Consider the following 22,764-nt stretch of genomic DNA (forward strand, 5'->3'; position numbering starts at 1 on the left):
CCCCGCCCGGCATGCTCTTTTTGGAAGGCAGATTCCATAAAAATCAAAAGGGATCAGTGGATCCACCCGGCTTTACTTCTCCAACTGTGAGACAGGAATGAGCGGCGTAAGAAAACAGTTGCCATCTTTGCTTACTTTGCCAAACATTTGCAAATAAAAGGAAAAACTTTTCTCCTCTTCCCCTCTTGCTCTTATTCAGGGTGGCAGCAAAAGGGTTTGCGTCTAATTGCAGACATTTTTGCAGTTGTAGATTATTCTGCCTGTTGTACCTTTGAACTGTGCATGTACTTCACAGAACATTTACAAACCCGAAAGGCTCAAAGTGCATTCGGGGAGGTCAAAATTGACTCCCAGCTGAAAGTAAACAACTGTCTCATCTTATAGTATCGATTTAGCTCGTTGCAAAACGCAGGAAGTTATCCTGTTTTGATGGCCTGAATGTTTCACGAAGGGGCAGACTAGGCAGAAAGGCTGGAAAATCATTGGCTGGGTGGGATTAATCGCTCAGTGACGGCAGAAATCCACTCTGCGCATGTTCAAGGCTGTCAAATACCATATGGTAACATATTCTCTCTCGTCACCCAGCGAAAACCCAGCATCGCCCAATGGAGGCTGAAATAGCTGCCTTGCTTGCATCAGCCAGAGAGGCCTTGCTTTGTGGGGGAACCAGAGGGGCAGGACAGGGGGGCACGACCAGGGGGGCACAACACCATTCCTGCCCCCCTTGCAATAGCTCTTAACACCATTCACCCCCCCCCTTGTGCTGGCTCTTTGAGGGGCCCCTGCTGCCCACAGGACCCTCCCAGGAGTGGCACAGATGCCACCCTCCGGTCCCCACCCAGGCGTGAGTGTCTCCATGGCAACCTGGCTGCCTTAACCCTTTACGGTGAGGACGCCTCCACCTTCCTGGCCAATAGCGAAAGGGCTCTCGCTCAGCTTCCACCTGCTTCCGATTGCGCCCCCAGATTCAGCCCAAGGGGGACAGGGAAGAGAAGAGGGAGACTACCATGGGAGGCTCCATCTCAGGCCACAGACATGCTGAGCTCTCCTGGCTTCTCAAGATTGCCTGCCAAGCCCAAAAACTGGCTGCAGGCACCGTTTCGCAACGGATCTGAGAGATCTTCCAGAAACTCTGCAGAGCAAACGCAAGCAGCTGACTCAGTGCCTCTTTTGCTCCCCCCAAAGCCAGAGACCACCACGCTCTCAGTCGGATCCCCTGGCAATTACCGTCGCCTCCCCTAACACCCTTCCTCACCCCCCAACCGGACTGATCAATATCCCTCCCCCAATGTGGTGGGGAGCCTGGGCCTCCGAGAAGCCTCCAAGCCGCCATCTGCACGGCTGGCGCTGTGAGAGATCACAGGGTGGCGTGTTGCCAACAAGAAAATGCCCAGCAGGCCCCAAATGTTGCAGGAGTCGTCGCCCCAGCAGGCCTCCCTCCCACCGCCTCTCCGGCGCAGATGGAGAGACTCACTCGCTCGCTACCCCCGGAAGGCAGGCGTTGATCCTCTGCAAAAACACACTCGCAAGCCGAGGTCCAACAACAACAGTCAGATTCCCACCTTGGCAAAACAGCCGCTGAGGATTTAAAAATGCATCGCCACCGAGAAAACCAGCACCAAGGAATGACCGTCAAATCATTATTGCAGCTGCTATATTTATTTATATCTCCCACAAACAACAGAGTTAAGATATAGAAATCTAAAAACATGGCTGTAAAAAGTAATTGGACTCTAATAAAAACCAAATCTATTAAAAGGCAGATATTGAAAACAGCAGGGCACTATTAAAACCCCTTTCTCTCTTTAAAAAACAAAAATCGGTTCCCAGAGGCCTGTTGGAATAAGAAGCGCTTCACCTGCCAGCAGAAGGACAGCAAGGAGGGAGTCAGTCTGGCGTCGGCAGGGAGAGAGCTCCAAAGTTGCCTGGAAGGAGCCACCACCAAGAAGGCCCTCTCCAGCCTCCCCAAGTAGATCTGTGAGGGTGGCGGAACAGAGAGAGAGAGAGGCCTCTCCTGGGGATCTCAGAGCCCAGGTGGGTTTGTAGGAGGAAATATGGTCCCTCAGCTGCCCTGGGCAGGAGACAATGGAAGGCACACCGAGAACTTCTTAACAAGAACTTCTTCACTTCTTAACTAACCTGATCTCGTTTTTTGACAGAATTACAAGCCTGACAGAATTACAAGCCTGGTAGATGAAGGGAACGCAGTGGATGTAGCCTACCTTGATTTCAGCAAGGCATTTGACAAGGTGCCCCATGATATTCTTGTAAAGAAGCTGGTAAAATGCGGACTTGACTATGCTACCACTCAGTGCTCATCAATGGTTCCTCTTCATCCTGTAGAAGAGTGACTAGTGGGGTGCCACAGGGTTCTGTCTTGGGCCCGGTCTTATTCAACATCTTTATCAACAACTTGGATGATGGACTCAAGGGCATCCTGATCAAATTTGCAGATGACACCAAACTGGGAGGGGTGGCTAACACCCCAGAGGACAGGATCACACTTCAAAACGACCTTGACAGATTAGAGAACTGGGCCAAAACAAACAAGATGAATTTTAATAGGGAGAAATGTAAAGTATTGCACTTGGGCAAAAAAAATGAGAGGCACAAATACAAGATGGGTGACACCTGGCTTGAGAGCAGTACATGTGAAAAGGATCTAGGAGTCTTGGTTGACCACAAACTTGACATGAGCCAACAGTGTGACGCGGCAGCTAAAAAAACCAATGCAATTCTGGGCTGCATCAATAGGAGTATAGCATCTAGATCAAGGGAAGTAATAGTGCCACTGTATTCTGCTCTGGTCAGACCTCACCTGGAGTACTGTGTCCAGTTCTGGGCACCACAGTTCAAGAAGGACACTGACAAACTGGAACGTGTCCAGAGGAGGGCAACCAAAATGGTCAAAGGCCTGGAAACGATGCCTTATGAGGAACGGCTAAGGGAGCTGGGCATGTTTAGCCTGGAGAAGAGGAGGTTAAGGGGTGATATGATAGCCATGTTCAAATATATAAAAGGATGTCACATAGAGGAGGGAGAAAGGTTGTTTTCTGCTGCTCCAGAGAAGCGGACACGGAGCAATGGCTCCAAACTACAAGAAACAAGATTCCACCTAAACATTAGGAAGAACTTCCTGACAGTAAGAGCTGTTTGACAGTGGAATTTGCTGCCAAGGAGTGTGGTGGAGTCTCCTTCTTTGGAGGTCTTTAAGCAGAGGCTTGACAACCACATGTCAGGAGTGCTCTGATGGTGTTTCCTGCTTGGCAGGGGGTTGGACTCGGTGGCCCTTGTGGTCTCTTCCAACTCTATGATTCTATGATTCTGTAAGGAAGGTGCCACCCCTTTGGAAACTCCTTGCTCTGCAACCCCACTAAATCTGGTGCTCTGGAAAAAGAGGGAAATCCTTGATGCCAGGAAGAGACATACACACAGGAGAAGAGGAGGAACACTCCTCCTCAGAGCCACAAAGGCTTCCTTCCAGAAGGATGCTGGAGACAGAGGCATGATGGGGGGAGCTGCCTTGGATGAAAACAGACCACCAGTCCATCTGCAAGGTCTCAGGAAGAACCGGAGGGGGGTGTCTTTCCTAGTCCCCCAAAACCTTTGCCCCTGGAGAGGCCAAGCACAAAGCACGCATGGAGCTGTTCCTCACTCCCCTCACCGCTCTGGAATCAAGCTGATCTTTTTGGCAACAGGGTCCAGCTGATGGAAAGCAGGTCAGAAAGGAGGCAGCTCCCAGGTCACTCCAAGCCAACGCCAGAGTGAGGGCACTGGGGGCAGTTACTCTGCACAGGGATCCAGGCCAAGGGGGCGCAGAGCAGAAGACAAGAGGGAGGAGGGGCATAAAAATAAAATTTGGGGACCCAAAATTTTGTCCTAACTCGGGGTATCATATGACCAAAGGTCATGGCTGGGATGCAGAATCCCTCCAAATCTCAGTCCCAAGGGGGCAGAATGGCAACCACCCCCATGAGAACGGCCTCCAGCTTCTATCTGAGCCAGGAACCAGCTCCAGAACGAAGCTTGGTCCCAAGGCAGTTAAATGCCAAGTAGCTAAGTCCAACTAAGTAACTGCCAAACTAGCAGTTCGAAAACACCTCAAAGTGCAAGTAGATAAATAGGTACCACTCTGGTGGGAAGGTAAACGGCGTTTCCGTGCGCTGCTCTAGTTCTCCAGAAGCGGCTTAGTCCTGCTGGCCACATGACCTGGAAGCTGTATGCTGGCTCCCTCGGCCAATAAAGCAAGATGAGCGCCGCAACCCCAGAGTCTTTCGCGACTGGACCTAACGGTCAGGGGTCCCTTTACCTAGCTAAGTCCTCGCTGAGATGGCCACCTCTGTCTGAGAAGGACCCCTTGAGCTGGGGCTCACGTCATACAACAACAACAACAGATGCTTCTCTGTACCCAAACAAACAAGCCCCCCCCCCAAAACTCAGACACCAGGGGTCACGGCTGCCACTGTATGGGGGGCACACAGTCTGAGGTTAGCCAACTCAATGAGCGCAATGACAAAAGCACATCTGAACACGTGCAGAGTGCTGTCCACTGACCGTTGATTAACTACAACCTGCCTTCCAAGCAGAAGGGCCATGACTGGGACTACCCAGACAGGACCCAGGCCCAGCGCTCCTGGATCTAGAACTCAAGCAACTTTCTTGCCCCAAAGCAGGACCACACGCCCAGCCACATCTCGCCCTGCGCCCCAGATCAAGGCACACAAGGAAGACCCCAAAGTGCCAGAGCGAGAAAGAAGGAAACCTGCCTCCAGGGGCCTCAGCTGGGGGAAATGACCCCCGACTCCCACAAAAACACACGTCCCACAGGTAGAGGCAGCCGAGGGGAAGGAAAGGATTCACTGACCCACTGATCCAAGGGGGAAATCCCTCCCCACCTCCACAAAAGGTCATCTCTCTGAGCAAAGCGGGAGTCTTGAGGCCTCGGGCAACTCTCATCACTATCAAATCATATCATTTATTTATTTATATCACATTTCCCCAGACTGGGACTCACACAAATTAAAACAGTTCTGATAAATTACAAAAAAAGGCTTCATGTGCTTTTTCAGCTTCCAGGCTGACTCCCCGCTCCCCCCCCCCCGCAATTCTGCACCTCCTCCACAAACCAGGCCATCACCAGGACCCCTGAATCCCTAGGTCAAGATGTCTCTTGGGGAGGGAGAGAAGCTCTGGCGCTGGGCCCCACTGGTGGCTGAGCTGGATGAGGCCTGGGGCCAGACATCAAGGAAGAAAGCATCAACTCTCACCCCCCCAAAAAAAACCAGGGCTCTTCAAACCAGGCCAAAGCCAGGGAGACCCCAGGCTGACCCACCCAGGCCCCCGATGGGGGCAGGGGGACCCTGGGACCCCCGCGCATCTCAGCAGACACAGGCCCAACTGCAGGTCGGAAAGGAGGGGGCGGGAGAAAGCCCGTGCTGGGGGGGGGGCTTCGCATCGCAGCACGGCTATGTACATCAACACGTGCCGAGGGGGAGAGAGGCGGGCGCGCGCACGCGCTGCGGCGGGGGGGGGGGCAGAGGCGCCTCCGGCCCGCTCCGGCCCGGCGCTGTCCGCGGTGCTGAACTCACCTTCTCGATCTTGGCCAGCCACTCCTTATTCTGGGCCAGCTCGGCCATGAAGGCGCGGTGCCGGAGCCATCGCTTGGGCGCCCGCTGGGGGCGCGCGTCCTTGTCCCGGGGGGGCGCCTCGCCGGCCATCAGCGCCTCCTTCTCGGCCACCCAGCCATCGAGCTGCACGCGGAGAGGGAGGGGGCAGGGGAGAGGGGCGGGCGCGCGTCAGCCGGGCGGCGGGAGGGGGGGAAGCCCCCCGCCCCGCTCGTCCGCCTCCCCCCCCGCCAGCCCACAAGGACCCCCCTCCGCCGCTCTCCCAGCCCCGCGCTCCGGACCTGCCCGGGATGCTGCAGCGGGCGAGCCCAGCGCCTCCCTCCCTTCTCCGAGCGCGTCACCGGGGAAGGAAGGAGGGAGGGAGGGAGGGAGGGGGGAAGGCAGGAATGGGCGCGCGGCCGGGCCTCGGACGCCTGGGTCCCACCCCCAGCCGAGTGGGGTGGGGGCGGCGAGCGTGGCGCGCTCACGTGCGCCCGAGCCCGCTTCACCTCAGTTAGCCTCCCGCCAGCCCGGACGCCTGGGTCCTCTCCTTCGGAGGGAGGCGCAGCAAGAAGCCGAAACGCTGATCCCCTGCGCCCGGCTTGGCTGCCCTTCGGGTCAAACCGAGGCGCCCCCCAAGCCCGCCCCCCCGCCACCCTTTCCCCGAACTTCCGCGCCTTGGCTCTACTGGGCCGCCCTTTAAAACGTATCTCCCCCCCTCCCTTCCCACCCCGCCTAGAGGGCAAAGTCAGCTCCTCACCCCCGTGGGGAAGGGGGGGCACCTTTTTCTCTTGGGGGAGAAGGCCTCCTTCCCAGGAACATTTCCTCCAACCGCGGCGGGGGGGGGGCAGCTGGGGATGCGCGCCTCGGAGCGCTGCAGAGAAAGTGGGTCACTGCAGGTGGGGGCGGGGGGGGGCAGAAGAGAGGGAGCCCCGTCCAGGGACCGCGAGGGAAGCGGGAGGACGGTCAGAGCTGCAGGGAGGGGCGAGCCCGGCCCTGTTGACCCCTCGCCAGGAGGAGGGGGGAGGAGGAGCTCCCTCCCTCCCTCCCTCCCTCCCTTTGATTACTGCAGGCTGAGCCGCAGCCTGCTCACTCTCTGCTGCTGCTGCTGCTGCTGGCGCTCCTCTTTCTGCCCCCCCCCCAATCGCCCTTGCTCCTCTCCAGCCCATTTCTCAGCAGCAGAGGCGCAAACTCCCCCTCTGGAAGCTCCCTTTGGAGGCAAGTTCAAAGGGCAGCTGGCGCAAGCCAGAAGAACACATCCCCAGCAGGCTCCCAGGGCCCACCGAGTCCAGCCCGGGTCAAGAATTGGGCAACGGCTTGAGATAACAACATTTAAAATCAAGAGGGCAAAATTCCCACCACCCCACAGCCTCTGGGCGGAGCTTCTGAAGACCAGTTGCTGGAAAGGGCAGGAGGGGAGAGGGGCTCTTGTGCTGGGCATAGCTGTCAACTTTTCCCCTTTCTTGGGAGGAATCCCTTTTTAATCCCTTAAAAAAGGGAAATGTTGACAGCTATGTTGCTGGGACATCTGCTTGACCCCCTGACCATTGGCCATTGGCCTGATCCGCCAGGCTCTTCTTATGTTACTCTCCAGGCACACTTCACTGGCACGAGCACCTTCCTCGAGGAAATCCAAGGAAGAGGGCCCCAATCCAGAAGAGCAGCCCCTGCGGGAATGCTTGCCTCCTGGGTGTAACACTGCGCAGTGTGCACCAGACAGGGAGGCTGCAGGCAAAGGGGCAGGATCCAGCCCCACCTGCACCAGCTCCTCAGCCCCACCCTTCCCACGGGGCCCCCAGGCCTTGGGGCAGCTGCCCTCCTGCCCACCACTCACGAAGTGGGCAAAACATTCCTTTGCACCAGGGAGCCACCCAACACATTCAGCTGCAAGCTGTGTGCATTTTGGGAGGGGGTTTTGCCTCTTCCCCCAGGAAACCTCGTTAACCTGGAGTGTGTGCCTACCCAGGATTAATTAGCACAACTGAGGAACACCCTGGGAACATGAAAGCTACCTTAATTAGGGAGAAATGGAGATGTGCTAGTGGGGGGGGGCAAAAATGCAAATTGGATGACAACTGGAATCCTTGTGGAGAGAAAAGCAGCTTGCATTTCCACGAAGGAGGGGGAGCACACTTCTCTGATGCCTCCCCAGCCATCGTCTCCACAGTCTCCTCCCAATGGCCAACAAGAGTCCCCTTGCTGGAAACCCACAAGCCCAAGACGCCCCTCCCCTCCCGGGGTTTCCAGCCACTGGCATTCAGAAGCATCACTGCCTCACAGACCATGAGAAAGGGGTATGTACATGTTTGAATGTCCATGCCAAAATAAAAGGCCCTCCCTGCAGCTAGAAGACTAGCCTCTCAGGGGAAGGCTTCCACTTAATCTTCCCTGCAGAACACAGGCTGCACTCTCTCCCCTTCTAGGGCGCTCCTGGCGGACTGGAAGATCATGCCTGGGTCCCCACCTGAGCGGCCAGGTGCCTCTTTCATGCCCCACACCACTCCATGCCCCTCAGGTACCCCCCCCCGGGCCCCCTTACCTCGTGGCAGTTCTGCAAGAAGTGCTGCAGCTGCAGGTGGTCGTTCAGGCGCTGCATCCAGGCGTGGGCGAGCTGCAGGTTGCGCTGGCTCCTGGGGAGGAGGAAGAGGAAGGGGACGGGTCAGGCAGGGGAGGAAGAAGAGCTCTCACACGCCCAAGCCTCAGCCTCCTTCTCACTCTCGTCAATGACTGCCCAGGGACAGCAGCATCTTGGGATCAAGGTACACTGCCTCTGGAAACGGAGGCTCCATCTGGATGGCCGGGTTGGTGGCCGTCATGGCTTCTTGTTATGGGTGACCCAACATGGAGAAGAAAGAGCCAAGGAGGTTCAACGTGGAGAAGAAAGAGCCAAGGAGGTTCAGCTTGGACCTCCCATGAAAAGACAGCCCTGCTTTGTGCTCCCAGTTCAGCCCAGGCTGGACAGTGGACGACTTGAGGCCTCATGACTCCTGCTTGGCTGGCTGGCAAAGGAGCCGAGGCTCCAGCCACACTCCGGCTGCCACTCTGGCTTGGCAAAGTTGCACAGGTTCTGCAAAGCTCTTCCACGGAGCTGCCGGTTTGCAAAGAGCCACTGCGGTGCAGCGGTTAGAATGTCAAACCAGGGCCTGGGAGAGAACAGGGTTCAAACCCCCACGGCCAGAAAGCTCCCTGGATGAGACCTAGGTGGGCAGTCACTGCCTAACCGACCTCGTTGGGAGGATAGCATGGGGCGAGGGAGAGCCTTGAACTCCTTGGTGGAGAGGTGAGGTATAAATGTAGTAAAATTAAGAACTGGAGAAATAATATTCATTCATTCATTCATTCATTCCCTGCCCATCTGGCTGGGTTTCCCCAGCCACTCTGGGCAACTCCCAACAGAATATTAAAAGCGCAATAAAACATCAAACATCAAAACTTCCCTAAACAAGGCTGCCTTCAGATGTCTTCTAAATATCAGATAGTTGTTTATCTCCTTGACATCTGATGGGAGGGCGTTCCACAGGGCGGGCGCCACCACCAAGAAGGCCCTCTGCCTGGCTCCCTGTAAAATTATCACTTTGCTCTTGGAAGCCAAAATGAATCGGTATATAAAGGAGCCACAGGAGGGTTTTTATAAAACAAACACGACTATTGGCATTGGAGACAAATAACATGGATTAAGTGTGTTTTTTACAAGAGGCCCTCTTTTCTGGCACACGCAGTCCATAGGATCCCACCAGCCACCAGCAAAAATCACAGCCTTCCTTCACGTGGACCAGATCCCACGGACTCCACCCACGAGCAGTGAGGCTCAGCGAGGGCTGCCTCATGGCGCCTCGAATCCAGACCACTTGTGAGCTTTGCTCCGCCTTTTGCTTCTCCTGGAGTGGCAGCTGAAATGAGCTGTTCGTGATCTTGTGAGTTTGGGCACAGGCAAGCTGCTCACTGGCGTGACTCACCCTCCCCACCCCCCACCCCAAATCCCAGGGAAAAATGCCAGCCAAGATGTGGAGCATCAGGCATCGCATTTGAGATATAGCTGTAATTCCAATATTCGGCATCCCCCCCCCATTTAAGCTCAAATAACAATTACACACAGCACTGAGCTGGTTTATCTATCTGGAGCAGATAAATATATTAAGGATTTGACACCAATTAAAACGTCAGGCGAAATTAGCAGCTGGTCCTTCAGAAAGGGAGACTTCAAAGAGAGGCGGCCGCTTCTGCATCAGGGGGAGGCGGGGGCCTTAATTGGCTCCACATGGCAGTGGCAGTTGTTTTCAAAATCCCAAGCCCCTTCTCTGCCACCCCCCCCCCCCGCCCGCCAAATATGTTGAAACCTCGAGACAAATTTCCATGACTGATCTCCGCTATATGAGGCAAATGGGGCTTGACTTTGTTCTGATTCATGGAAGATTTTGTGGTCTCTCTCCCCCCGCTGATAATACTATTTTCCCCCTGCCCTCCCCCATGAGAAGGGTATGCAGTAAGCAGCCCAGATTACCCCAGAGCTTTACCTTCTTTTCAAATGCAGGTGCAAGGCTACAAAGGGCCCAGAGGCAGCATTTACAAAAATGGAATCTAGAATGTCGCCAGGGGTCTGGACCTCGCTATGATCTTACACACACAAACACACAGGCGGCGGGGGGGGGGGGCACAGCTTTTGCATAATGCCCCAGAAAATCACATGCTTTGGACACCTAAATAGACGTTTCCAAACAGTCAGGGATCCTTTGTGGCTGATTTTCCTGGTTCATTTTGAAGGTCCATGATAGAGCACCTCAGGTTTGATCCTGGCAGCATCTGCACAACAGGCCTGGGAATGGTGATGCCTGAAACCACAGACAGCTGCTGCCAGTCAGTGTAGGCAACTGTGGGAAGTCTGGGTGCAACCTAGCTTGCATTAGTGAACTGCAAATCCCCAAACTATCCCTGTACCCTTAACCTCTTGGGCTGAGTTCTCTGTCTCTTTGATGTCAGACTGATATTCTCCTGTTGTATCCAGTTTCACAACTTCCTCCTTCTTCTGGAGTTCTGCTCTGAGAGAGCTGCCTTGATCGAGAACCAGAAACCTTCCTATCCAATGTGGGATGTAATCCACTGAGAGCAGTCAAGTACAACATTCCTTGTAATGCCAGAGAAGACATGTGGGGGTCCAGCCAGGCGAAAACTTCCAGTTTCCGCCTGGTGGCAGCATCCTTCCTTTGCACGTGACTAGAGGAGGGCGTGACCTCACCTGTCCTGGTAACAAAAGGACAAGTCACACAGCACCCTTCTCTCTTCTTCTCAACTTCCTTCTTCATTTGACCAGCTTTTAGCTAGGACTGCTCTACTAGCTCTCAGCTAGCAGAAGTACTGGGATTATTCCCCCATATGGGGTAGATCCACATGTACCTTTTTTTTTTTTTTTAATATCCCGCCTTTCACTCTCCTTCAGGAGTATTTGTAACTAAGTCTGCCTTCAGGAATCCAACTGTGAACTGATGTGAGTAAACGTCTTTTATTGACATTGCATAAGATTGTGGCGTCTTTATTCTTTTAAGAGGGATTCAAGGGAACTTACCAGGAATATACAATTCAATCTGAGCCAGGCAGGCTGAATTGTATAATAGTGAGAGGCTCACACGAGCCTGCAACCAGCCATCTGCTGTGCATGTGAAAAGGGGAATGTAAACTCTGCTAAGTAAAGGAACTTGCTAGCGCAAGTAGGAAGGATATTAATAAACAATATATCCTCTCCTGCCTCCCTGAACATTCCCACATCCAAGTTATGCATTTCCTACAATAAGCAACTTTTATCATTTTCTTACCTCTCTTTGCCTGATTGCAGCAGGCAAAGTCTGCTCTCTAACCAAGATTCACTCACCAAACAGAGCTCACTCTGCATATTTAAAGGATTCCCAATCGGTAACTGACCCTGTTCTGCCATTGACAATATAGAGCTAGAAGGACCAATGGTCTGGCTCAGCAGAAGGCAGCTTCTTCTTGTGCTCCTTTGGAAACCATCTCTTGATTCAGAATCATGAGGACTGGAATCTTGGCTTTATTTTTAAGGGAAGGGCTGTAGCTCTCCTGCCTTGCATGCAAAGAACCCAAGGTTCAACCCCTGGCATCTCCAGGTGGGGTTGGGAGGGTAGTTGGAGGGCAATGGAGACAGCAGCTGCTCATTCGAGGCAGTGGAGGAATCTGGGACTGAATATAGGAGCTGATGATATTTCAGATTCAAGGTTTTTTTGGGGGGGGCAGGATTTGCCCTGCAAAATGTTTTCTATGCCAGGAGGGGAGAAATAAGCTGCAGTAGGGACTTACACCTATGCTGCAGATTGGCAGGTGAGGCCAACAGATGCGAGGTCAACACTGGGAAGGAAGGTGGCTGATGGGGGCAAACCTGTCATGCGGTTATCCTGAGGCTGCTTCTCTGGGGAGTGTAGGGAGACTAATGCAGAAAGAGAGGGTCTTGTGACCCCCCTCCCCCCCCAGCAGACTGGGCTAGGCCAGTGTGTGTGCTGAGGCCCAGAGATAACCAGCTCAGGACTGCAATACCTCAAGGACCGCCTCTTCCCATATGAACCTCCCTGGACACTGAGATCATTTTCTGAGGCCCTCCGTGTACCTCCTCCTTGAGAGGTCCAGAGGGTGGCAACACGAGAACGGGGCCTTCTCTGCAGTGGCTCCCCATCTGTGGAATGCTCTCCCCAGGGAAGTTCGCCTGGTGCCTTTATGACACACCGTTAGGTGCCAGACAAAAACATTCCTTTTCAACCAGGCCTTTGCCTGACTTGATCTACATCCTATACAACTCCTCAAAAGATTACATCAATGGTGTCTCTGAAAAATTCTACACATCACTTGGGAAGGCAGGCAAACTAATACTAGTATACTGGAAGAAGCAAAGATCACCAGTGTCAAAGCAATGATTCTTCAACTTTGTTGGACTGGTCATGTTGTGCGGATGTCTGATGATCGTCTTACAAAGCAACTACTCTATTCCAAACTTAAAAATGGAAACCGTAATGCTGGTGGTCAACAAAAGAGGTTTAAAGACTCTCTCAAGGCAAATCTTTAGCCGCTCTGAGCACAGCTTCGGCTGGAGAGGGCGGGATATAAATAAATAATAATAATACTAATAATACTAATAATTAAAGACTGTCTCAAGGTAAATCTTTAAAAATGTAGTATAAACACCAACAATTGGGAAACACTGGCCTGCAAGCGCTCCAGTTGGAGAACAGCCTTTATCAAAGGCATCACAGGCTTTGATGACACTTGAACTCAGGACGCAAGGGAGAAATATGCTAAGAGGAAGGCACGCTTGGCAAACCCTCACCGGGATCAACTCCCACCCGGAAACCAATGTCCCCACTGTGGAAGGACGTGGGGATCCAGAATTGGCCTCCACAGTCACTTACGGACTCACTGTTAAGGCCGTGTTCATGGAAGACAATCTTACTCAGCTATGAAGGATTGCCAAAGAAGAGAAAGAAGAAGACGACGACGACATCCTATATCCTTTTTAAAATGCTGGCTCTTGGAGGAGGGTTATTGGGTTGTTTTTCTTTTTCTTTTATGTATTTGATCTTATGTGAACCGCCCTGAGACCTTTGGGCATAGGGCGGTATAGAAATTAAATATAAATAAACAAATACACTGCTTACAAGAAATCCTGCAGTGTAGGCCAGTCCTATTCTCTGCCTCTTAAGTGAATTCAGCACACCAGAAGAGGCTGCTGGATCAGGCGAAAGGACTCCCACCTAGTCTGGCACCCTTTTTTTCCCCCTTAGGGAAAACCCACATGCAGGATCTGAGCCCCAGAGCAGCAGTGCTTCCTCTGGAGGTGGCGGCAGAACAGAGCCATCCTGGCTTGGAGCAACGGATCCTCCTCTCCCCTCTGAATTTGCCTCACCCTCTTTTCGGAGCCTCCTGCAGCTGTGAGTTCCACAGTTTAACTAATTCTGCCCCTGCTCCTGCAGCCACTTTCAGACAGATGTATTTTGTGCTCCAAGAGATCTGCAGGAACCCATAAAGAAGGCCAGCAACCAGCAGTTGTGCACTTGTCACTCTAATCTTAAACTATACATATATCTAATGCTCTCAGCACCCCCCGGACCCCCCCCCCCCGGTTCCTTACTTTGCCCGGAGGGCGTCCATCTTCTCCTTCACCCTCTGGCCATAGATGTTGCCCTGGCGGATGAGGCTCTCGCCCGCCTTGAGGGCCGTGGTGGTCTTCTGCATGTTGAGGTCCATGGTGGTCATGAAGTCCTTGTGCTTCTTGATGGCCTTCTCCACCCCTTCCACCGTCGTGGGCAGCTCGGTGTGCGCCAGGGTGGTCTCCTGAAAGAAAGGAGATGAGAGTTTCCATCGGCCCCGACTCTACTGCTATTTCGGCCAAACGTCCGAAACCATCGCTGCTCGCTTTTCCATACTCAACATTTTATTGCTTTGTCTTTCCCATGAATGGCTTCGAAGTTCTCTCCGCAATCGAGCGACATAAAACTTTTATGAAATGAAAAAAAGTCGGAAACGAGGATGAAAGCAGTGCCAGGTAAATAAGAGCAAGCTGCTTGGGAGGCAAAGGCTTGGAACAGAGAGCCAGGAGAGTCCGTCTTTTGGGGGCAGGAGCTCAGATCAAGGGGAGCTGTTGAGAGAGCAGCAGGAGGGTCTCTGGGGCTTCCGGCTGCTGGAGACGGCCTCTCAGTTGCCATATCCACCCACCGACCCCCAGACCCAAGGCTGTGAGCAGAGGGGGAAAGGCAATAGGAGAGGGTCCTGTGACAAAAACAGACTGTGGGCCGGGGCTGGATTGAGGTTTGATGCGGCCCTCAGCTCCTGAAGTTAAGGGGGCTCTTTATATGTCCAGCTGTCCTTTGTCAACAACAAATAGTCGCTGTTTTTTGTGTTGAACAGGACCGTCTTACCCATAGGTGCTAGGGGTGTGGGGCACCCAGGCACCGGGCTCTCAGGGGCGCCAGGCCAAGAGTCCGGGGCCCAAGAGTTGAGTCCGGGGAAGAGCCAACCCGTTGGTCGGAGCGCTGCAGTGGGCTCTTCTGAGCCGTGAGTTTGGGGGCGACTGAGCTAGCGAGACACTGAGGCGGCCGGCCGGCTCCACCCTCCTGCACACCTGGGAATGGGCAACTGGGGGGGGGCGCGCCAGACGGATCTTTGCACCCCGGCGCCGCATATGCTTAAGACAGCCCTGGTGTTGGAACATACGCTATGTGGTAATTGATGGACTGAATAGGTATCTCAAGCCCTTTGCACATGTTGCGCTGCAACCAGTCCACGGAGAATGTCGGCACCCTATATATAGAAAGGAGCAAACCAGGGATATTTGAGGGAGCAGGTGAGCAGGCGGGGCCCATGACTTACATCCCAGGAGCCAATTTCTTTGAATGTTTTGGGGGGCCCACAAGAGAGTGGGTCCCTAAGCTAGAGCTTGTTAGGTGATACGTAAATCCGGCACTGCTGTGGGCAATGAGGAAGAATCACCTCCCAAAAGCTCCTGCTCCAACGCCAACCTAAGAATGCAAGAGCACAATAGGAGCCCATCCAGTCCAGCTCTCCCAGTGGCTGACCATTTGCCCACTATGGGAAGCCTGGAAGGATTTCAGCTCAACCACAACTCTCCTCTCCTGCGGTTTCCAGAAACTGGGATTTGGACACTTTCCTGCCTCTGAAGCAGAGCAGAGCCATCCTGGCTAGGAGCCCTCAGATGCCCCCTCCGCCTCCATGAATTTCTCCCACCCTCTTTTCAAGCCACCCAGGCGAACTCTGGAACTCCCTCCCACAGGAGACACTATTGCTGTCTCCTGTGGGAGGGAGTTCCAGAGTTTAACTCTGGGTGAAGGTGGACTTCCTTTCATCTGTCCTGGACCTTCCAGTGTTTACCTTCCTTGGGCATCCATGAGTTCCCTCTCCCCCCTTTTCCAGGCTGTGCATCATTAACTCCTGCCATGCCACCTCTGACTTGCCCTTTCTCTCAGCTGAAAAGCCCCACGGCAAGAGAACCCAGGAGTCCCCTCCCCCCAGCTCTTGCCCTGGCCGTGACCCTCTTTGCCTCCTTCCCCCCACCACCCGGCAAGATCCCAGGGGCCCCCTGGCAGCCTGGCCCCCTCCCCGCTTCTCGTGCACATGCAGAGGCCATCTGTGCTGAGGGAGGCGAGCGACAGCTGCTGCCTTGCCCTGTGTGGGCGGCAGTGAGGAAGGCAAGGGGCACTCGGACGCCCACGTCTCGGATGCCCGCTTACCCCAAGGGGAAAAGAAGCTGCCCCCCACTTCTGCCTACAGCCCCTGGGGTGGGAACCCTTGTAAGCAAGGCAGGAGGAGAGCAGGGGCCCAGACTCCCATTTCGACCCCCTCCCAGGGCAAGCCTCTTGCAGGGCTGGCTATGTTGGGGTCCTGCAAGTCTGCTGTGAGGCCTTCATGCAGATAAAGGATTCTAAATGGCAGTCCGAGAATCAGAGAGTTGGAAGGGAGCGCCAAGAGCTATCTAGTCCAACCTGCTACAATGCAGGAATCACAACTAAAAACAATTTTACAAGCTGTGGGTCCTTGTTTCTCAGTTTGATCCCTTTACATGTTTTTGTACGTTTTGTGATATTTTATGCAGTTCTTTTTATTGAGTATATTTTGGCATTCTTGTAACTCTTAACTGTAAACTGCTTCATTATTATTTGCTGATTTTTAATTTTACTGTTCGCTATTATATGCTAATGGATTATTGAACATTGCTTTATTTGATATAAGTTGTTTATTTTAAATACTTCCTATTACCGGATCGGATAAATAGGTGTGTGATCTTTGCTGTCTGTTTTGCTGTCAGCTGCCTTGCGTAAAGTGATATAGAAAGGCAGAACACAAATTAAAAGTGAAATGAAATGAATTCATAGAATCATAGAATCACAGAGTTGGAAGAGACCACAAGGGCCATCGAGTCCAACCCCCTGCCAAGCAGGAAACACCATCAGAGCACTCCTGACATATGGTTGTCAAGCCTCTGCTTAAAGGCCTCCAAAGAAGGAGACTCCACCACACTCCTGGGCAGCAAATTCCACTGTCGAACAGCTCTTACTGTCAGGAAGTTCTTCCTAATGTTTAGGTGGAATCTTCTTTCTTGTAGTTTGGATCCATTGCTCCGTGTCCGCTTCTCTGGAGCAGCACCCTATTCCCCCCACCCTATTATGTTTTTATTGTAATTTTACTGGTGTTAGCTAACCTGAGCCCGGCTCTGGCCAGGGAGCGCAGGATAGAAATAAAAAATTATTATTATTATTATTTATTAAAACATCCTTGGCAGATGGCCATCCAATCTCTGCTTAAAAACCTTGAAGGAAGTAGAGGGAGATCCGCCGCTCTCACCACCAGAAATTTCTTCCGGAGCTTCAGTCGGAATCTCTTTCTTTCTGCTTGAATCCCCTTCTGGCCCAACTGGGGGGTCTTGGGATGCTGCTGCCCCCTGGGCTCCTACTGGTTAATGCATCAGTGGCAGCTAATGGACTGGCAGAGCCCCTTTGGGCCTCTAGGGCTGGGGGTGGAAGAGGCTAAATTTTTAATAGTAAGGTCTCTGGGCTAAAGGTGGAGATGGGGGAGGGGGCCCCTTGAGCCCCAGACAACGGAGGGACGGGCGACCCCCCAGGCGCTCCCCGCTTCCCCCTGACCGCCTGCCTCCCTGGGTGGCTTCCTGGCGTTTGGCGCCAGCTCCCGCGAGCCCCAGCTGCAAAGTGACAGCCAGACCGACTCAATGGTGCGTGAGAGCGAGTGCAGCCAGCAAGGCGGATGCAGGAGCCACGAGCCACGAGCCTTTGAGATGCGCCCGGGCGGAAGGATGCGCCGCTTAGCTCCGCTTTGCAAAGCCAGAGACGGCCGGAGGGGCGAGGGGCAGGAGGAGAGGGGGCAGCTGAGGCTCCAGAAGGGCCGTCCCAGTGCCGGAGTTACGTATAAGCTCAACAAGCTCTAGCTTAGGGCCCCAGTCTCTTGGAAAGGAAACAAAAAACTGGATGTACATTTCCAAAATATAAGATAAAAAACCAATAAGATAAAACCTACATACAGCAAGACAGGGACGCAGGTGGCGCTGTGGGCTAAACCACTGAGCCTAGGGCTCTATGTGATTTTACACAGAGTATTTTTTCTTTTGCTATAACGATTTAGTTTATGGCTTATTTATAGCGTTTTATTTCTTATGTGTAGATCCCGCCCTAGATGACTGCTAAGGCGCCCAGCCAGCTGACTTCTGTTTTAGTAACCAAAGGTCATAGAATCATAGAATCTTACGAGTTGGAAGGAGCCCCCCCCCCAGGGGTCATCCAGTCCATCCCCCTCTTGCAATGTAGGAATCTCAGCTAAAGCAACCCTGAGAGATGGCCATCCGACCTCTGCTTGAAAACCTCCAACCTCTCAGAAAAATGGAGGCAGCGAAGTTCTTGCAAAACTCCTCTCCGAGGGGCTCCTCTGGAGAACTCCCCCCTTTGTGACACTCAGAATATTTCCTCCGTGATTTGACAGTTAACAGCCTCTGTACAAAGAATGTACGACTAACTGTAATTGCTGGTCATCATCCGACCCAAACGCCTAATTAATGGGAATGAAAAGGCGGACAATTACCCACCAGCAATTAGCAACTGATTGATAAATGGCCTCCTTGCACACAGCAAGTCCCAAGCAGCCAGCTAAATCTTGCTACTTGGGCCTGAAAGCCGACTCGAAAGCCGCCTGCTAAATCTCTGCCAAAGGAGCTTTTGCTGCTCAGAAAAGCTGAGCCAGAATCATCCCTCTCCAGTGGCTTCAACGCAGGAGGGCTTCAGTTCGCGGTCGTCCGTTCCCAATGCCCCAGATGAGGGCTGGCCAACCTAGTCCTCTCTGGACGTCTTGGACTCCCATCTGCAACAGGAGTACAACGCCAGGAGGAGCACAGCCCTAGTGGCTGCAGCTGGTGGGGCTGCAGATTAAAATAATAATAATAATAATAATAATAATAATAATAATAATAATAATAATTCATCTATACCCCACCCATCTGGCTGGGTTTCCCCAGCCACTCTGGGCGGCTTTCAGCAAAATATTAAAATACAATAATTCATCCAGTATTAAAAGCTTCCCTAAACAGAATTCTGGAGGGAAGCAGCTGTCCCAGGAGGAGGGAAGAACCCCTGCAAGGACTACCCGATGGGCCACTGGCCTGGTCCAGCAGCCAGGCTCTTCTTAGGCCCTCGTGGAACCTGCAGGTCCAGAGGCAGTCTACCTCACTTCCTAGGTTCTGGGTGGTATTTGACCCCTGCAAGAACAGCATGCTGGACTAGGAGGTTTGCTGGCATCCAGCAGCCAAGCTCTTCCCTGGTCCTGAATGGGGTAAATGTGCCCCTGAAGGACCAGGTGCGCAGCCTGGGAGTCATTTTGGACTCACAGCTGCCCATGGAGGTGCAGGTCAAGTCTGTGTCCAGGGCAGCTATTTACCAGCTCCATCTGGTATGCAGAATGAGACCCTCCCTGCCCTCAGACTGTCTGGCCAGAGTGGTGCATGCTCTGGTTATCTCCCACTTGGACTACTGCAATGCTCTCTACATGGGGCTACCTTTGAAGGTGACCTGGAAACCACAATTAATCCAGAATGCAGCAGCTAGATTGGTGACCTCAATCCATTGGCCATGGGCACAGCAGCTTGAGCTCCCGGAGAAAAAGGCGGGATTTAAATGCAGCAACTAAACGCAATAACATTTCTTCTGATTAATAATAATAATAATAATAATTTATTTGTACCCCGCCCATCTGGCTGGGTTTCCAAAGCCACTCTGGGCGGCTTCCACAGAGACCAAAAATACACTAAAATGTCACACGTTAAAAACTTCCCTGAACAGGGCTGCCTTAAGATGTCTTCTGAAAGTCAGGTAGTTGTTTGCAAAGCCCCCGGCGCGCTGTGTTTGGGAGCCCAGCCTTACCTGGTTGTAGAGGCAGACCTCGGCCTGCTTGGCGTCCCGCAGGAAGAGGAAGAAGATGTGGGCTTGGACCAGGACCTCCCGCCGGTTCTCCCACATGTCCAGCAGCTTGTTCCAGCCCACGTCCAGCTTCTGCAGCCACTGCTGGAGGGAGAGGTAGGGCAGGTCAGCCTCCTCCAGCGCCAGCACGTCGTTGACGGCCTGGATCTTGGCGTAGTCCTCCTCGTAGCGGTTGATCTCCTCCTTGAGGGAGGCGTGGTGGTTCAGCAGCCGCTCGGCCTCCGCCAGGTTCCCCGGCAGCTCCTCCGAGGCCACGGCCGCCTGCGTCTTCACCAGCCATGTCAGGAAGCTGTCCAGGTCCTGGATGAACTGCTGCAGCCTGGAAGGAAGGAAGGAGAGGGGCAGGAGGAGGTCAGGGGACACCTGGGCTGGTGGGGAACGTCATCCGTGAGAGGCAGTCAAGGACAACATTCCTTGTAATGCAAGAGAAGATGTGCGAGGGAATGTTTGGTCCAACCTAAAGTTGTGTAATGAAGGCACCAGGCAAACTTCCCTGGGGAGAGCATTCCACAGATGGGGAGCCACTGCAGAGAAGGCCCCGTTCTGGTGTTGCCACCCTCCGCACCTCTCAAGGAGAAGGCATAGGAAGAAGGGCCCCAGAAGATGACCTCAGGGTCCTGGTAGGTTGAGATGTTCTCCAGAGGCCTCAGTTCCCCCTGCTCCTGATAACTCCCCCCCCGGGCCCCAACCCCTTTGCCCGCTTAGGCAGGAGAGCCTCCCTTCTCCCCGCTCTGAGCCTGGCTGACCTGCTGGCCACCGTGAGCGAGTCCTCGCAGCCCTGCAGGGTCCTCTTGAGAGCCTCCCACTCCTCGCTGATCTCCTCGAACTGCAGGAGGATCTCCATGGCTTGGCCCGGGTGGGTGTTGGCCAGCAGCTCCCCCTCCTGCTGCAGCTCAATGAGCCTGGGTTCGAGGACCACCAGAGCGGCCTCCATGGTGGAGAGGCGGCGCTGCAGGGAGAGGACGCTGCCCAGGTCGCCACTGTTGTACTGTGTGGACTCGACGGCTCGCCGCTTCTCCCGGATCTGCGACTTGATCTCGTTGCACTCCAGAAGGTAGTTCTGGATCTTCAGGATGGAGTTGAGGTGGTCTTTGCGGTGCTCCACCAGCTCCACCACCCGGTTCCACCTGGAAAGAAGAGCCTGCTGATGGGGCCAAAGGGGGCCCATCGGACCCACAGGGGCCAAACCATGGGGCTTTCTGCAAGCAGCTCTCCCGGGGCTTCCAGCACAGAAAGCAGGGCTGCCCCCAACGGCTGGAGGTGGAGCAAAGCCCTCTCCTCCTCCATTAATTGGATTAATCCTCTTTCTAAACCATCCACAGTTTAACTCTACGCTGTGTGAATAAACCAGGCTTCCCCAACCTCAGCCCTCCTACAACTCCCATGATCCCTAGCTAGCAGTACCAGCGGTCAGGGATGCTAGGAATTGTAGTCTCAAAACACCTGGTGGGCCGAGTTGGAGGAAGCCTGGAATAAACTATTCCTCCAAAATCCACCTTCATGGGATGCCCCTTGGATCTACGGAAGCTGTCCTATCAAAGTTCTTCAGGCAAATTCTCTCTGTTCCCCCCCCCTCGTGTCCCGAACGCATCATTGCGCCTAGAGGCTAATCTTCCCTCAGTAGAATTACAGATCTGGCATAGGACACTTAACTCTTGGCTTCGCCTAAACTCAAATCTCCCCGGTCTAATATCCCTAGTGCTGCAAGATGGTCACAAGAGCGCTTGGACTAAAATTGTCTATCAAAAACTTCACCCTTGTGGTTTATCTCCACAACAGCTACTCACTTTGAGTTTTAGTAAAGCAAAAGCGCCTAAATGATATCGAGTGTCAGAACAGCTTGGCCACAATCAGGAAATTCTGCCCATGGTGTGGCTATTTTCCACCTTCCCATTTCAACTCTCTGGCACCCTCTCTGCATAACAGCAATCCTAAAATATAGACATGCTTTTACTCTCGCAAGATTGAATGTCTTGCCCTGGGCTGGACTTGGGGGACGATTCCAACAGATTTCACACGAAAAACGCTTATGTCCCTGTCCAAATGGGTGGCACATGCCCTTCTGGCCTGCCCTCTTGATAAAGACTTGAGGAATGAGGTCATCACCCCTCTTTCATTGTCCATTCCGGGTCACCCAGCCACTGCCCCAGGGTCCTTTCTCTTGGCAGATCAAGATGAGCAGCTGACAGCAAAGGCTGCAAGGTTTTTAGCTGGGGCAATCAGAGTAAGATCCACTATTTGACTGCTGATTCAAAACCCCAAAATGTATTTGATATAATTGACTTTTTATTTCTATTCTTTGTATATCGTATTGTTGTTCTATTGCTATGACCGATGGCTGACGCAAATAAAGATTCATTCATTCATTCATTCCACCTTCATGGGATGTCCCTGAGTTCTAGTGTTAAGAGAAAAACTTTCCTCTTTCCACTTTCTTCAGGCCAGGCCTCATTTTGCAAACTTCTCTCAGGCTCACCTTTTCTCCAAACTCAAAAGCGCCAACCATTCTTTCCATCCCTTGATCAAGAAGGGGATCAAGCACCGGGGCAGCAGGCAAAGCTGGGCAGCAGACTCTCACTTAGTCGTCTTTGGCGAGTTGGAATGGCCTCCAAGCGACCAGAGCAGGGGAGCCTGGCAAAAATGCTCTCCGTCTCTCTCTCCCCTCTTTTTCAGTCCACAAAAGTCAATGCCTCTGGGGGCTGGGGGCTGGGGGGGACCTGTGCACAGCTTTGTAGGGGTCTTTGATTTAAGCCCCACTCAGGAGAAAGGGGAAAGAGAGAGGAAGGGGGGATTGGGGCCTGGGGAGGTGCTTGCAAAGGCAACACACACAGCAGGGTCCTCGCGAGGGGAGAGGCGAGTGGCAGAGAGAGATGGCTCCCTCAGGGGTCCCATGTGCCCTTTTGCGCACAGTGGTGCTGTGACATTTTGCTGCAGCAAAGGGGGTGGGGTGGGGGGTGGATGGACGTCCAATTATCCTCGTAAGACGACGAGCCCCTCAGGGCTGCAGCAAAACGAGAAGCAGCAATGAGCCAAATGAGAGGTGGCTGCTTTTGAGGCCCCCCAGGGTGGAGGTGGCAAAGGGGACAGGGGACAGTCCTCTAAAGAGAGCAGAGGCGGGGGAGGGGGCGGCTCTCTGAGGACAGGCCTCCCTCGTCCCTTCTGCACTCTGCTTGCGG

General features: G+C 53.4%; 1 protein-coding gene across 4 annotated transcripts in view; it reads right to left on the reverse strand.

Annotated features, from left to right (window-relative positions):
* Window positions 1-22,764, reverse strand: part of SPTBN4 (spectrin beta, non-erythrocytic 4) — a 100,564-nt gene that overhangs the window by 39,084 nt on the left and 38,716 nt on the right. Inside the window, exons 16-20 of one of the 4 annotated variants that reach the window (XM_081868614.1) lie at window positions 20,335-20,715; window positions 19,532-19,907; window positions 13,729-13,931; window positions 8,143-8,233; window positions 5,589-5,750 (exon numbers count right to left, since the gene is read on the reverse strand). In XM_081868614.1, coding sequence (XP_081724740.1) covers window positions 5,589-5,750; window positions 8,143-8,233; window positions 13,729-13,931; window positions 19,532-19,907; window positions 20,335-20,715 — 1,213 coding nt within the window. Of the gene's footprint in view, window positions 1-5,588; window positions 5,751-5,905; window positions 6,074-6,112; window positions 6,264-6,385; window positions 6,495-8,142; window positions 8,234-13,728; window positions 13,932-19,531; window positions 19,908-20,334; window positions 20,716-22,764 lie in introns of those variants that run through there. The other 3 variants (XM_081868617.1, XM_081868615.1, XM_081868616.1) reach the window with 3 other exon arrangements.

Source organism: Podarcis erhardii (assembly GCF_964252035.2).
Source record: "Podarcis erhardii genome assembly, chromosome: 7".
Classification (NCBI taxonomy): Eukaryota; Metazoa; Chordata; class Lepidosauria; order Squamata; family Lacertidae; genus Podarcis; species Podarcis erhardii.